Below are 15272 nucleotides of genomic sequence, written 5' to 3'. Positions count from 1 at the left end.
GAAGAAAAAGCCCCTCTGCCACCAAGCCCTCCTTCACACGTGATAATTTGCTTTGTCATGGCACTTCGGTGCACGCCCGGCAGCTCCGGCTAGAGGAGCAAAGCCCGGCTCCTGGCTGAGCACACAGCGGCTTCCCGAGGCTGCCTGCACGCCTTAAATAAATCTATTTTACGCAGGGCTTTGTGGCAGCAGCAGCAGCACGGGCCGACGTACAGAGCCGCCGCAAATTCATCCCCATCCCCGGGCGAGCTGCGGGAGCTCTCTCCATTTTGGGTCACACCAGGCAGCCTCCGATTACACCGCGCCTGAGCTGCTGCAGGGGAACGCCGGCTCACCGCGCTGCAAAGCAGCAGAAAGAAGGGAAAAAAAAGGGAAAAAAAAAAGCATATTGAGGACCATCAGGCCTGCGATAAGCGAGCAGCCCCGTGCCCAGCGCGGCGCCCAGGCGGGATTTCGGGGGGCCTGGCGTGATGGAGGCGCCGAGGGCTGGACCCGGGTGGTTTATTCCTGTAGGATGAGGATGGGAGGTGCTGGCTCCCTGCAGCACAGGGGGCCCAGTGGGGCCGCCGGCTTCTCCCGGTCCTCTCCGTGCCCACCGGGGTGGCAGCGAGGTGGGTGCTGCCTTCGCTGCCCCCCGGGCCTCCTTGAGAACCGGTCACGGCCACCCCACACCTCGTGGGGCCTCGAGCGAGGTGTAAAGGGAAGCCGGGACCCGGCAGGCGGCCCCCATTTTGGGGGGACCTCCCCGGCCCCGGGAGCGCCCCAGCCTCACCTGCTCGGCCCCGTAGGCCGTGGCGAACTGGACGAACTCCTCCACCCGCACGAAGCCGTCGCCGTCGCGGTCGAGGGCGTCGAAGACGGGGCGGAGGCGAGGAGAGGCCTCGGGGCTGCCCCCCGGGCACTGCTCCGGGGCTGCCCACGGCAGCGTCCCCGCGGTGGGCTCAGGTGCCCAGGGGGCTGCTCCCGGCTCCGGTTCTGGATCCGGCTCCGGTTCCAGCTCCAGTTCTGGCTCCGGTTCTGGATCCGGCTCCAGTTCCAGCTCCAGTTCTGGATCCGGTTCCACTCCTGGTTCTGGTTCCAGTTCTGGCTCCGGTTCCAGCTCAGGTTCTGGCTCCGGTTCCAGCTCCAATTCCGGTTCTGGCTCTGGTTCCACTCCCGGTTCTGGTTCCAGCTCCGGTTCCGCTCCCGGTTCTGGCTCCGCATCCAGCTCCAGCTCCGGTTCTGGCTCCGATTCCGGATCCAGCCCCGGCTCCGGCTCCGGCTCGCCCCCCCGCAGCCCGGGGCGGTCCCGGTCCCCCGTTGGCGGCTCCATGCTCACCCCGCGGCCGCCTCCGCCCGGCTGCTGCCTGCCCCTGCCCCTGCCCCTGCCCCTGCCCGTGCCCGGCGGCTCCCCGCAGCTCGGCCATGCCCCGCGGCCATCGCCCCCCTCACATCGCGGCCGGGAGCTCCGCGCTGCCGGCGGCTCCGCCCGCTCCCGGCTTTGTGCGAGGCGGCTCCGGGTCCCCCCCGCCCTCCCCGGGGCGGCTCCGCTCGCTACGGCCCGGCCCGGCCCGGCCCCGCCTCCGTGCGCCCGCCCGCGCCGCCGCAGCCGGGGCAGGCGGCGGAGAACCGCGGGATTTATCCCAGCGCCGCAGCGGCCGGCCGGGCGGTGACGTCATCCGGTGGTTTCGCGTCCCCGCCCGCCCCGGCTCCCGGCCGGCCTTAAAGGGGCCGCGCGCGCACGTGGGGCCGCAGCACGACGCCCACCTGCAGTCTCGGCCCCGAATCGGCCTTTTTTCGCCCCAAAAGACCAGCCCAGCTCCCTCGGCCAGGAGGCGGGAGGAGGAGTGTGAGCACCGCCCGGCAGCTGGAGAGGGCTGGGTAAACCTAGGGCTAGGAGAAAGGATTTAGGTTAAAAAAACTCAAAACCCCAAAATCCCAAAACCCGAAATCCCAAAACGCCAAAGGGCAGCGGGGCCCCCCCGGGGCCACCCCCTGCCTGCTAGGGGGGGATCCCCAGCACGGCTCAGCCCCCAGGGGTGCACAGAGGAGGAGAAGACAGGGCTCCGCAGAGAAATCCTTTATTGGGGGTTTGGGGTAAGGAGCAACCCGCACGCAGCCCAGCTCCGGGACAGCCCCACAGGGCTCGGGGCGACCCCAAACCCGCTGGGATTCGCTCCCAGTGTGCCCCCAAGAGCGCCGATGCTGAGCCCGTGCCCCCAGCAGCACCCCCGGTGCTCGCTGCCACCCCAAGACGTCGCGGGGCAGCAGCGTTGGGTCGGGTTCTGTCCGTGGGTCGGTCCCAGGCCGTCCGTCAGGGATTTGGGTTCGCTCCCGCAGCCCAGAAATCTGCAAGAGAGCGGGGAGGTTGGGAGGACAGCAGGAGGAGGCAGGTGGGAGAGCCCCCTCCCCAAAAAAAAAAAACAACCCTGGTCCCCAGCAAGGAAGAAAGGGGCTGCAGGGGCTGCCAGGAGCCGAGCGCTGTCCTGCTTTGGGGGACACTTGGAGACCCCCTGAGGAGCATCCCCCAACAGGAAGAAGGGACACCACATCACCCCCAGGCTCAGAGGGGAAAAAAAACAGCAATTTTTGTCCTCCCCCAGGCTCCTCACACTGCGTGGCAGCTCACAGCCACGGGCCTGGCACGCCGCGTGGCATCTCCTGCGGTCCCGGTGCTGGGGAGCGCTCAGAGCCCGCTGCTCGAGCCCAGCGCCCCCAGTTTGAGCCCAGCGCCCCCAGCCTGCACAGCAGCAGCCTCAGCAGGAGCAGAGCCCGGCAGAACAGGACCAAGGCAGGTGAAAAAGGCAGCAGGACGCCCGCCGGTGCGGCAGCCGTGCCTCTGCGCCACGGGGCAAGAGGGTTTTTGTGCCAGGAGCCCTGCCCTAATCCCAGCGAGGGGGAAAGGCACGTCACCTAGAGCTTAGCAGAGGATGAAGCAATACCCAGCAAGGCGGGGAAGTCGTTGGCAGAGGTGAGCCAGCTCCCGCCGTCCACCACCAGGGTGGTGCCCGTCACGTAGGAGGAGAGGGGGCTCGCCAGGTACAGGGCGCTGTGGGCGATCTCCGTCTTGTTCCCCGCGCGGTGAAGGGGGATGGTGTCAAACCGCCTGGATTCTTCGGCAAATTTTCCACCTGAGCGATGGGAGAAAGGGGTCAGCTACATGCACAAGACCTCTCAGCCATCCCCACTCCATCTGGCAGCCCCGTGAGCTGCGTGGCACGGGTGGGCTTTGGTGTTCCCCTCGCGGGCAGAGGCAGCAGCCCCGGGGCCTTACCCAGGCGGCGGAAGCCCTCAGTGCCCGTGACGGGGCCCGGCGCCAGGCTGTTGACTCGGATGTTGTTGGGACCCCACTCCACAGCAAGGTGACGGGTCATGGCGTCTGGAAAGAGCACAAGAGGGATGAGGCACGGAGAACAAAGCCATTCCTGCAGCTGTCGTGGGGACAATAAGCCGGGGAGACCGGCCAAGAGCAAAGGGCCCTGGAAGAACACGCCCAGGTGAGAGAAGAGCCTCACCCCAAACCCAAACACATCAGCCCTAAAAGCACCCACACCGCTTCTTATCCACCCCCCCACAAAGAGATTTTCCCACCCCGCTATCCAGGGAGAAGCAGCTTCCTTACTGGCCCCAGGCAGCTTGCAGAGCCCCAGCGGGGAGGTTCAGGTACCTATAGCGGCCTTGGCAGTGCCGGCGTGCACCTGGAGAGCCTGCCCTCGGTAGCCCAGGGTGGCCGTGATGTTAACGATGACCCCACCGTGGTCCTGGGGAGGGAAAGAAGATGTGGTGTTAGTCAGGGAGCAGCAGGGTGGGCTCGGAGGGCGGGCACAGCCACCTCCGTGCTGCTAACACATCCCTGGGCCTCACTGGGAGGTCGGAGGCACAGGTGACAGCCAGGGGAAAGCAGAGGGGCAGAAGATTTCCTTCTTCCCAGGAAGGTGGCAGAGCACAGGAAGGTGCTGCTCAAGTCGAAGCCCCGTGGCTGGGGACTGGCAGGATCGGGAGCACGGCTCCTGCTTCCCGCACAGGGGCTGCAGTTCCCAAAAGGGAACGGGATTCGAGCAGGGTGGGTTTGAGGACAGCGCAGCCCTGCGGGTACAGAGCCTGGTATGCTTCCCTGAGCGTCTCCCAAGTGGGTTTGTGCAACTCCCCCGCTTACCAGAAGCCACTTACCCGGAAATATTTCTCGAAGAGGACTTTGGAGGTGTTGAAGGTGCCCAGCGTGTCGATATCCATCACGGTTTTGAAGGCGTTGAAGGACAGGGCGCTGGCTGGGCACAGGAAATTCCCCGCAGCACCTAGGAACAAGGCGGGGGCTCGGTCAGCACGGGGCCAGGAAACATCGGGCAGCTCAGGGACTTCTGGGGGCGCAGTGCTCTGGGAGCATCCCCTCTGTGCCTCGTACCGTCACTGCTTGGCTGCTCCCAGAGCACAGCAGCGCAAGGCAGAGGCAGCAGACGCAGCCCATGTGCAGAACACCCTCCCTGGCACGCTCTGTGCCAGCCTTCCCCTCCCCAGCTCCGGCAGCTCACCGTTAACCAGGATGTCGATGCGCTTGAACTCTCTCAGCGCCTCGTCCACCGCGGCCACGATGGTTTGAGGCTGCCTGACGTCTACGGCCAGGGGCAGGCATTGCTGCCCCGTGGCTGCCACCAGCTTTTTTGAGGCCTGGAAGGAAGGAGAAGCGCGATTCTTTCCGGGACTCTGCTCTTCAGAGAGGGTCAGACCCAGCCCTCGCAGTGCACAGCAAACACAGGCACTGCCCGCACGGACACGTGCCACATCCCCTCCTAGAACCGGCTGCACCCCACCAGCCAGCACAGCCAGCGTGTTTAGAACAAAAAAACACAACCCTGGGGCAGGGGAGAGCCCTGCCCCAGTGCGGGGAAGCTGGGGGAGCCAGGGAAAGCTCCTGCACGTTTTGCCCCAGGACTCACTAAGCCCAGCAACCTCCCCGGTGATTGCACACAGCGCGTCCCGAGCAAGATCTCTGCAGGGCGAGTACAAAGGTTGGACCCCAGCGGGGTTCTGACAAAAGCAACCTTTAGATCCAAAGCATCGGGAGGTAAAAGGGCAAATGCTGACCAGCAGGCACCGGGGGCTCTGTCTGTGAGGCAGAAGGGGCAGCTCTGCTGCCCAGCAGCCGCCTGGAGCCCCTCCTGCCAGGAGCTCGCCTCTCCCCTGCAGCCCAGGATGTGGAGCACGGGGTAGGACTCAGCCAGAGCCCCGCACAACACCCAGCAACGTCCTGAGTGCCTGCATGGCCTCATCGGGCTGTTCTCTGAGAAGTTTAGAGCCCCAGCTGCCAAGCACATCCACTGAGGGTCAAGACCCTGGGAAAGCAGTCCCCGTGCGCTCAGCAGGCTCCATTCCCTCAGCACTGAGGTTTCTGAGCTCTGCAGCTTGTTTTCTGGCACATGAGCATGAGGGGATGTGAAATGATGGCACTAACCACCTCCGGGTGGCTCACACCAGTTCACTATTAAGTCCTGATGTGAATCTTTGCTGTGTTTCAGTGAAACACGCAGCAACTGCACAGCTCACTCCAGGCTGAGGCAGCTCAGGAGCCAGTGGGGAGGAAGAGGAGCAGCAACCAGCCCCTCACCCCCTGGGCTGCCCCCGGCCCCATGCAGGGCACCCGGGTGGGTCTGTGGGGTCCGTGGCTCTCCCTGTGCCCTGCACTCACCTCCGACACCCGCTGCAGGCTCCTGCTGGCGATGACAGTGCGGCAGCCGTGCCTGGAACAGAAGGGAGAGGTGGCTGGGGGGGGGCGGGGGAATAAAGAGGGGGTCAGGGGACACAAGGGGGGGGTCGGGGGACACGAGGGGTTTCAAGGGACTAAAGGGGGGGGGTCAGGGGACTAAAGGAGCGGGTCAGGGGGATAAAGGGGGGGGTAGGGGAACACGAGGGGGAGTCAGGGGACTTAACAGGAGGTCAGGGGGCACAAGGGGGGGGTCAGGGGATACAATGGGGGGCATCAGGGGGCTAAAGGGGGGGGTCAAGGGACTAAAGGGGGGGTCGGGAGACACAAGAGGGGGGTCGCGGGGATAAAGGGCGGTGGTCAGGGGACACAAGGGGGGGTCAGGCGACTAAAGGGGGGGGTCCAGGGATACAGGGTGGGTCAGGGGACACCAGGCGGGGGTCTCACGGCGATCTCACCTCATGAAGATCTCGGCGATGCGGAAGCCGATGCCGGAGCCGCCGCCGGTGATGAAGGCCACCTGGCCCCTGCAAGGGGGGGGAACACGGAGCGGGGCGGGGGGGTCAGAGCCGTGCCCCGGGGCCGCCCCCGGCCCGCCGGGCGCTCACTCACGCCAGGATGTCGGGGCTGCAGAGGTGCCGGTATTCCCGCAGGCACTCGTCGGCCTCCACGTCCCCCGGCGGCCGGGAGGCGGCGGCGCCCTGCGCCATGGCGGCCCCTCACGGCCCCGCTCTGCCCCCCGGCCCCGCGGCCTGCCGGGAGATGTAGTCACCCCGCCGCCGCAAAGCCTGCTGGGAGTTGTAGTTCCGGGTAGCTGCAGCTCCGCGCACCGTGGGTGTGGTGCGGGCGGCTCCCCGCGGGGCATGCCGGGAGTTGTAGTTTTTTTTTTTTTTTTTGCCTTGCCACCGCCCGCCAGTCCCAGCCTCGGCGCATGCGCCCCCGGGCGGGCGTCGCCTGGCAACGGAGCGGGGCTGGAGCGGGGGCCCACAGCGCCGCCCAGTGCTCCCAGTGCCCCTGTCCCAGTGCTCCCAGTGCCCCTGTCCCAGTGCTCCCAGTGCCTCCCAGTGACGGCCCGGCCCTTCCCAGGGCCTCTGTCCCAGTGCTCCCAGTGACGGCCCAGCCCCTCCCAGTGCCTCTCAGAGCCCCCGCTCCCGCCCTCCCAGTACCCTCCAGTCCCTCCCAGTGCCCCGCTGAGCCTCACACTGTCCCCAGTGCCCCCCCAGCACTGTCCCAGTAACCTCCAGAGCCGTCCCAGTGCCGTGTTCCTACACCCCAGTGCCACCCCGCTGCCTCCCAGTGACAGCTCAGTGCCACCCGTTGCCACCAGAGCCACCCAGCACTTCTTGGCAGCATCTCAACACCTTCCAGAGCTTCCCACTAACGCCCAGTGACTTCCAGTGCCATCCCAGTGCTGGCCATTGCCACCCCACTGCCATTCAGCACGCCACGGGGTCATCCCGGTGCCCCCAGATCTTCCCCATGACATCCCCGTGCCCCACGATAGAATTGACAAGCGCAGAGCCGTGCTGGAGGCACTGGGTTTTAATGGGATGGGGTTGGGGGGGAGGCAGCGTCCTGGTGGCCGTCCCTAGGGCCCGTAGGTGTAGTCGCGGTCGCTGCTCTCCCAGGCCACCAGCTCGTCCCGCTGGAACCAGAAGCCGATCTCCCGCAGCGCCGTCTCCACCGAGTCGCTGGCGTGCACCACGTTCCTGCGCGGGGATGGGGACGGGGACGTGGCCGCGGGGGTCCCGTGCCGTCCCCGTCCCCACACACCCCCCCTTACCTGCTGACGTGCATGCTGAAGTCCCCCCGGATGGTCCCCGCCGCCGCCTGTGCCGAGTTGGTGTCCCCCACCATGGCCCGCGTGGAGCGCACCACGTTGTAGCCCTCCCACACCTGCGGGACGGGGGACGCCTGAGCTCCACGGCCCCAAAAAGGCCGAGGGGGGGACGAGGGCTGGGTGCTCACCATGGCCACCAGCGGCCCTGAGGTCATGTAGGAGAGGAGCGCGGGGTAGAAGGGCTTCTGCCGCAGCTGCTGGTAGTGCTTGTCCAGGAGGCCCCGGTCCGCCTGACGGCACCGCGGGGTGACGGCGGGGACACCCGGGGGGTGCCACCCGCGTCCATCCCCGCGGTGCGGGGTCCCCCGGGGGGGCACAACGAAGGGACGGGTACCTGGAGCAGCTTCATGGCCACCAGCTTGAACCCACGCCGCTCGAAGCGCCGGATGACATCGCCCACCAGCCGCCGCTGCACCGCATCCGGCTTCACCAGCACCAGCGTCTGCTCCCGCAGCTCCGGGGGGGCTACGGGGGGCACGGGGACGCTGAGCCATGGCCACCCCGCTGCTCCCACAAACCCAGCCTTGTCCCCTTTCCTATCCCTGTCGCCGTGGGCCCTGCGATGTCCCCTCCATCAGCAGCGCCTGGGTGGCTGCAACCACAGGCCCAAAGGACATGCAGCGATGCCGTGATGAGTGCTGGGGATGCGTCCAGCACCGCTTGGTCCCAGTGTGGGATGGGTTTGCCCTGGTTTTGGCTGGTGGCAGGGCCACGCACGGCTGTCACCGTCACCCCCAGCCCATGCCAGAGCCACGCAGCAGGGGAAGGCACAGGCAGGAGCAGGGTGAGGAGGGCATGAGGCCGCAGGGGCAGCGAGCATCCCGCTGCAGCGAGGCAGGAGCCAGGAAAGCAAAAGAGGATGCGAAGCCAAGCAAGCCCCGAGGTTATAGGGGACGCTCTGTGACTGTCCCCCAAGGGCAGAGCAGGACAGCCCCGAGCTGGCCCTGGAGACACCGGGGGAGCCACCGCCAGCCCCAGGCTCAGCACCCAGGGGTCGGGGTCAGGAGCCCCCAGCACCAAGCCGGGGGGCACGGGGAGGGGATGGGGTCCCCAGGGGCAGGGTGGGGAAGGGACGGGGTGGCTGGGGGGGAAAGGGACGGGGTCGGGGGCCCTGGGGCTGGCCGGGGCCGGGTCTCACCGGAGCCGTAGCAGCGGGGGGGCCCGAGGGAGAGGCCGAGCTGCCCCCGCAGCAGGCCCCGGGCCAGGCAGCGCCCCAGGGAGCCCATGGCCGGGGCGGGCAGCTCGGAGTTGGCCTCGGCAGCCCGGCTGGAGGCTTTAAACGCCCGGCAGGGGCCGGCTCGGCCCTCCCGGCCCTCCCCTTAAAGCAGCCGCCGCAGGGAGCCCCCCCCTCGCAGGGGCCCTGCCCTGGGACCTGCAGGGAGCAGAGGCACCAAGCAAGCACTGCAAAGGGCTCAGGAGAGCTGCAAAGCCTGGGGCAGCCCCCAGCACACACTGAGGGGGTGATAGGGGCAGCCGCCACTGAGGTCCCTCTACACCCAGCGCACCCAAAGCACTCCCTGATGCACCCACAAGAGCTGGCAGCCCCATGGGAAGCTGGCTGGGAGCCTCACCCTGGAATCCCCTTGCTCTTGTATCCCCTCGCTCTTGTTCCCCCTTCCTCTGGCACAGAGGAAGGAGATGCTTTGGGTAAGATTAATGCAGATACACACAGACATTTACCGTGGTATTTACTCAGCAAGCGCCCAACACGCAGGGCCGGGTGCTCCCCTGCCACCCTGCCCTCACCCTGGGGAACAGGGGCAATGAGACAGCACAGCTGGATGCCAGCCCCACAGCCCACTGCCTTTGGGACACACGGGGACAGCAGCAGCTCCTCAGCACCTCGCTAAAGCAGGGACAGCGGTAGGGGAGCTGAGGGGACAGGGGATCCACCTCTCACTGAACCTCAACCCCAGCGTGCTGCTAGAGGCAAGGAGGGGGCATTTTTGTCTTTATCCACAGAGCAGTGTGGAAGTTGGACTAAGATCTTAAGGTGACCAGCAGAGGAGCAGCAGTTTTTAGCAGAGGGGCTCGCAGGTTCCAACCTGGGCTTTGGCTCCCTTCCAGCTGCTGCCCTTGATCAGTTGCCCAGCCAGGGAAAAACACGCACTTTCACCCTCTGTCAGCAAACAGCCACGATCCAAAAGGTTTTGCAAGAAAGCAGCAGCAGCCCAGAGCACCGTGCTGGGAGCAGATCGAAGCCCCCAGCTGCCCCTTCCCACCGCAGCCCCAGCTTGCAGCAGGGACCTACAGGGACTGCAGGAACACCCGAACCCACAGAGCTCCAGCAGGACAAGCAGCAGCCATGCCCTCCCCAAGTTTCTCCACACAAGAGGACTTTCAGAAGCAGTGAGAGGATGCACAAAACCTCTCCGGTACTGTAGCAGGACTGCAGACCTCAGTTAACCTCACTGGGCTGCTCTTCACACCCCCTTGAGGACTTCTGCAAATGTTCACAGCCTCCTGTTACAGGGCCTGGGGGCACACGTCCCCAAGCAGGTGGGATTTGGTTCACCTGCATCTTCCCAGCCGCTCACTGCAGGGTACAAAGCCCACAAACAAAACAGCCCCAGTGCAGGCAGCCTGGGCGCATGGCTCCATCTGTACACAGGTTATCCAAACATCTCCCAACAGCCAACGTGGGCATTGCAAAATGGTTTTAACAGAACTAAAGGAACTGTGGAGTGAGTGCTCCCCATGCTTCACCTCCCCCCCGAGACCTTCCAGCTGCCCACACGTGGCCATCTCACTTCCTGTCCACGTCTGTGAATGTTTTGGGGAGAAAACACACTGATCTGAACAACTGCACAAGGACAGGAGCTATTCCCACCACGCAGCCCTGGCTGAACCTGCTCTTGGAGCTGCAAAGAAAAATCAGCAGAGGAATAAAACCATTTTAATGCTCTGCTCTGGCTACCTGATGAGAGCCCTGCAGGGACAAGTGGCTCCCAGCTGCATGATCAGAGGCTTCACAAGCCCCACAAAATCCAGTCCAGTTTGAACGGGGACTGGGATTTTAGCGTTATGCTCCAGTGCCAGCGCCAGGTCACTGGCCAGCTGCTGGCCTTCAGCTCAGGCATCCTGTGACACAACCCTCCTGGCATCAGGAGATTTTCTTCCTGCGGGCAGCTCTTGAGCCTTTTTTTTTTTCTTGAGCAGGATTTTCTTCCTGCAGGAGTCCTCTGGCTCCACCGCAGGTAGGGGCTGCAGATCCCTGCCTGCAGCATGAAACACGCCTTGCTGCAGAAGGGCTCAGTGGCAGGCCTGCCTGGAAACTGAAATAAATTAGAAGTTACTTAAAACAACAAAGTAAGCACTTTATTTCCATTAAGCATGTTGTTTTAGTATCACAATGGAATGATGAGAAAACGTTTAAAAAAAACAAAATGTCTCTAATCCCCACAAACAGCAGGGAGGTTTTCAAGGCAATTTAAAAAACAAAGGGAGTGACAGAAGTGCCAAAACAGTCCCAACATCACAAGTCTCCTCCTCCGAGAGCTGGGCAGGGGCAGGAAGGTGGAATGACACGAAGGTACGAATGTCTGAAGTAGTCTTTGGCGCTTCTGCCTCATGATTGATACGCACAAGATCTCTCAAGACAACTCCACAGATATCTCCAGACGCAACAAAGTGCTACGTTAGTCGAACAAAACCCCGGCGAGAGGACTCTCCGTACAGCTGAGATGCCCTGCGGTTGGGCGTTAAGACACATCCTGCAGACAGTGCTGACTCCAGCTGGGGGCCTTTGGGCTGGGAGGGAAGGAGGAAGCGTGGTGCATGAATCCAAGAAGATGTGCCCACCTGCAAGACACCGTGTCCTGCAGTACTGACAAAACCAGGGAGGAGAGAAGGTGGTGGCAAAACGAAACACGGATCCGTTCCCTACAGTGATCAAAACACGAGTCCAGTGCAGTAACTATAGTTTCACAGTTCCAGGGGGCAAACTGTCATTGCAGAGTCTGTAGTAGCGCAGGTCATTCACCAGTCTGTGCACATTCTGGGTAAACGACGGCAGATCCTGGAAGAGATCAAACAGCACGTTGTAATGCAGCAATAACCGTACCCACGAGCACCGTAAGCCAGCAGAGAACAGAAAGGCACCGGGAGGGCCAAACACCCACGTGTGTTTTCATACAAGAGATTAGCAGACTACTTCCTCCAGTGTCTGAGCCCAGGAAACCTGAGTTTCTGCAACCTACGTACAGGGAACAGACACTGCTCCGGGGCAGCTCCAGGGAGCTGACTGCAGAGAACCAGGCTGTGTTCGTGGCACGGGCTCCTCGCAGTGCACTCAGGCACAACACGAACAGTCACGACACCGCCATCTGCAGCGGCAACTGTTCTGTGTGCTCCTGCCAAGGCTCTTGTGTCCCGCAAACCCCTGACAAGGGCTGGTTTTCCTGAAGAGCAGTCGCCTACTAGAAGTTCAACAATCCTCTCAAAGCTCCTCTCCTACCCTTAAACCCGGTCTCGAATCCCCAACAACTCCCATGGGAGAAGCAGCAAGCAGACAACCAAGCTTCAGCAGATTGAAACCACGAGCTGGCCGCTCTGCCGTGATGTTCTGCAGGGAACTTACAGCCTCCCTCACTTGCAGCTACTCCATTGTTGTCGTCACTTGTAACCCTCAAACATCTGGCTAGCAGCTGCAGCAAGATTTTGGCAAGGATCTGAAGGTCCCACTCTAGCAAATGTCAGCCTACTCCCCCCTAGGGAACATATTCCCCAATTCCCACAGAATAAGGCAGTCCAAGAGATGAGATGGCAACTTCCCTACCCAGTGTGAAAAATCCTAGGCTAGGCATTGCTGCCTGTGGAAACGTTTGCAACAAAAGGGGTACTGACTGCCTCAGGCCACTGCTCTGAGAAGCCTGTGGCTGTCTACCAGCACACTCAGCGAGAACATTGCCCATCCAGGGAACATTTGCACTCCTCTGCAGCACCTCCCCTTCTTACCCGGTCCATTTTGAAATTCCTTCCCAGCACGTTTTTCTGGTTCGAGTCCACACCATCACAACTGGCCAGGAACTCAGGGAGAAAGGCTGAGTAGAAGCCATCAAAGTCCACTGAGGCCATGTTATAGGTGGCGATGCCGATCTCCTCCTGCAACAGGTCGTGCGACTTGTGGACAAGCACCTGAAGGAGCACATTCACGAACTGGAACAGCATGGTTGTCCGGAAGATCTTCTGCACAGCGAGAGGAGGACACAGTTAGGCAACTTCACACCAGCAGCCCTCCTCCCACTAGAGGCACCAGAGCAGCAGCCTCAGAAGCGCAAACTTCAGTGGTCAGACCATGGCTGCATCGGGTCACTCCAACACCAGCAGCTTCTGAGCTACCAGCGAGCTCTGCAAGCTCTTGTGAGCACAGAGACCATTTTCCAGTCTGAGCCATGCCAAAAGCACAAATGGCTACAACAAACTAGATGGGTATCTGCTTCGAAATTAACCGTCAATTTGGCCACGCTTACCTCACATCCAGTTCAAGTTTTAAACATTGGCATTTTAGGAAACTGCATCAAAGCCCATTTAAGTCCCTGCCAACATTAGCCCTGCCCAGCGCTCCTGAAAGCAGCCAGAGTTCCTAGGGAATCTGGCTAGCTGCCTGCCTGAAAGTCTGCAACAGGCAGCTGTTAACATGATGGACTGTCCTTCAGTTGTGACCACAAATGCAAACCTGAAAGCTCCACCTTCATAAGCTAACCAGAAGGATTAGAACCTGGACTGCAACTCGAATTCTTCATGACAGCCGCTAACAAGTCTAAATTAGAGGGTTTGGAGGCTGGATCCTACCTGACAGCAATGGACAACCACCTTACGGTGATCCAACTGCAAATGCTGAACACCCTGCTGCTGCCCCAGGCAAGAATGATGCAGAGACACTGCCACTGTCTCAGTGATGATCTACTTGGTCCACCAATTTTATTCCCTCAGAAAAATCACCCCATTATTGTGTGTGTTCTTTGCTTTCCTTCATGGTCACAAGGCTTGCTTTGACTAACAAATGTTGGGATTCCTCCTGTGCCCAGCGCAGCAGTATCAGGGAGGTGGCAGTGCCGCTCTGACCAGCAACATCCTCATCATAATCACAGCAAAGGATGCAGTAAACAAGCCCCCAGACCCTGACCATCAGTTTGTGAACCATCTGAAAGTTTGAAAGACAGCTTCCCACTATCACAAAACAGCTTCCAGCCCCCTTGGACTGGGAAGCCCTAGCCTTTAACTGCACCTTGCCTAGCACAGCTTCCTTCGCTGTGATTTAATTCCCTGCTGCGCAAGTCTCAGAATGGCACTGGTCAACTCGGACCTACCTTGTGGTACAGCTTCTGCTTGGTGTTGAGTGTCTCCAAGTAGAAGAGATTCTGCTTGAATAGGTGAATGTCAGGTTGCAGGAAGGACTGGCCAAATGCCTATGAACAAAGGAGAATTGAAGTGAGGGGACTGATACCATAAACATCAAACCTGCCAGGCAGAACAACACTTTCACCCCAACATCACCCAGAACCAATTTACAGATCTCCTCTGGAAATGCCATGTCAGTGTTTGAGACACGTGCTAACAACCAGGGCTTCTGCTGCTTATGCAAAGTGGTTCACTGTACCCAGAGGTGGGTGGGAAGGGATCTTCTGGTGGGATGTCCCAGGAGAAGAAACCCCACGGGTACCACGGTGAGCATACACAAAGCCCTAACAGACTGGTTTTGCTCTCAATCTCAGCCTAGAGGCCAAGGTGACTGGCAGATGCGTTGAACATGCTACTGCACCAAGTTAGAAAGATGTTAGAGATGGGAGCTGAGAGGCTGACCTGGGCATTACAGAAACAGGAAGAGCCTAGGAACAAAAGTCTGCTGGACTCCACTGAAGTGTCTGGTAGGCCTGCACAAACTCTGGGATAAAAATCTTAAACACCCCAAGCTCCTTTGAAACACTAGAGATGAGCAGAGGTAGGCAGGAGAATTTTAGTAGTTGCTACTCGAAGACATCCGGAACAGAAGAGTGTTCCTTCTTACTGGTGTTCATTCACCAAGTGATAAGAGGAGTGGAAATGGCCTCAAGTTGCACCAGGGGAGGTTTAGACTTGATATTAGGAGAAATTTCTTTACTGAAAAAGTTGTGCAGCATTGGAACAGGCTGCTCAGGGAAGTGGTTGAGTCACCATCCCTGGAGGTCTTCAAAAAATGTGCAGATTTAGAGCTCAGTACCATGGTTTAGTGGTGAACTTTAGCACGAGGTTAAAGTTGGACTGGATGATCTTAGAGGTCTTTTCCAACCTGAATGATTCTGTGATATTAGCCATTTATTATTAGATGGACAAAAACGACCCTTTCAAATCCTTTCAAGACTGAGCTAGATCTGAACTTAGACCTCCTGTGGAGAGCAGCACAATAGTACCCAGTAACATCTGAAACAAAATTCTGGCTGTTCTTGCATTTACAGAACATTGAAGCCCAGCACCAAAACAACAGCAGCCAAGTAGTAAAATTAGTCCAGTACTGTCACCCAGCTGCAGCTCATACTGAAATTATCATGTAAACACCTCCCTATATACACACACACTGAAAAAAGAAAAAAAAAAAAAAAAAAAACAAGCCAAGACACTGAGGCAAGTTTGGAAGTGTCACGCTGCTACAAGAGGAAAAGATGCTTGGGCAGCTCTGCACAGGGACCAGCTCAGGCCTCATTCACATCAAAGGTGCTAAGATAAGAGAGAAATACCAATATATGTCATGTCATAGTGCAAGAGCTCCCTCTTCAC

General features: G+C 60.7%; 4 protein-coding genes across 8 annotated transcripts in view; all 4 read right to left on the bottom strand.

The window, feature by feature from the left end:
- RAB11FIP3 (RAB11 family interacting protein 3) overlaps nt 1-1324 on the bottom strand; it is a 64124-nt gene extending 62800 nt beyond the window's left edge. The window contains exons 1-2 of one of the 3 annotated variants that reach the window (XM_032197406.1): nt 1058-1324; nt 773-1027 (exon numbers count right to left, since the gene is read on the bottom strand). In XM_032197406.1, coding sequence (XP_032053297.1) covers nt 773-1027; nt 1058-1312 — 510 coding nt within the window. In that variant the 5' untranslated portion in view covers nt 1313-1324. Of the gene's footprint in view, nt 1-772 lie in introns of all 3 variants that reach the window. The other 2 variants (XM_032197404.1, XM_032197407.1) reach the window with 2 other exon arrangements.
- A 720-nt stretch (nt 1325-2044) lies between these two features.
- DECR2 (2,4-dienoyl-CoA reductase 2) lies at nt 2045-6403 on the bottom strand. 2 transcript variants are annotated; one of them, XM_032197423.1, is made up of 9 exons: nt 6290-6403; nt 6136-6204; nt 5663-5714; nt 4509-4644; nt 4150-4274; nt 3647-3740; nt 3254-3358; nt 2893-3110; nt 2045-2328 (listed from the first exon to the last, which is right to left on the bottom strand). In XM_032197423.1, the coding sequence occupies exons 1-8, from the start codon at nt 6385-6387 to the stop codon at nt 2893-2895; spliced, it is 897 nt and encodes a 298-aa protein (XP_032053314.1). In that variant the 5' UTR covers nt 6388-6403; the 3' UTR covers nt 2045-2328. The 2 variants fall into 2 exon arrangements, with proteins under 2 accessions (XP_032053314.1, XP_032053313.1); XM_032197422.1 differs by having other exon boundaries at nt 2922-3110.
- Nucleotides 6404-7265: 862 nt separating this feature from the next.
- On the bottom strand, nt 7266-8743 carry LOC116495147 (nucleoside diphosphate kinase, mitochondrial-like). Its single transcript, XM_032197427.1, has 5 exons — nt 8656-8743; nt 7852-7982; nt 7646-7747; nt 7461-7573; nt 7266-7386 (listed from the first exon to the last, which is right to left on the bottom strand). Exons 1-5 carry the CDS (start codon nt 8741-8743, stop codon nt 7266-7268), a joined length of 555 nt encoding a protein of 184 aa, XP_032053318.1.
- A 2070-nt stretch (nt 8744-10813) lies between these two features.
- Nucleotides 10814-15272, bottom strand: part of XPO6 (exportin 6) — a 52495-nt gene continuing 48036 nt past the window's right edge. For both annotated transcript variants that reach the window (XM_032197464.1, XM_032197465.1), the window contains exons 22-24: nt 13829-13927; nt 12474-12704; nt 10814-11535 (exon numbers count right to left, since the gene is read on the bottom strand). In XM_032197464.1, coding sequence (XP_032053355.1) covers nt 11434-11535; nt 12474-12704; nt 13829-13927 — 432 coding nt within the window. In that variant the 3' untranslated portion in view covers nt 10814-11433. The remainder of the gene's footprint in view (nt 11536-12473; nt 12705-13828; nt 13928-15272) is intronic.

The sequence above is a fragment of the Aythya fuligula genome, chromosome 15, assembly GCF_009819795.1.
Source record: "Aythya fuligula isolate bAytFul2 chromosome 15, bAytFul2.pri, whole genome shotgun sequence".
Classification (NCBI taxonomy): Eukaryota; Metazoa; Chordata; class Aves; order Anseriformes; family Anatidae; genus Aythya; species Aythya fuligula.
Note: the sequence above shows the minus strand (reverse complement) of the source record. Positions and strands in the feature narration are given on the sequence as shown.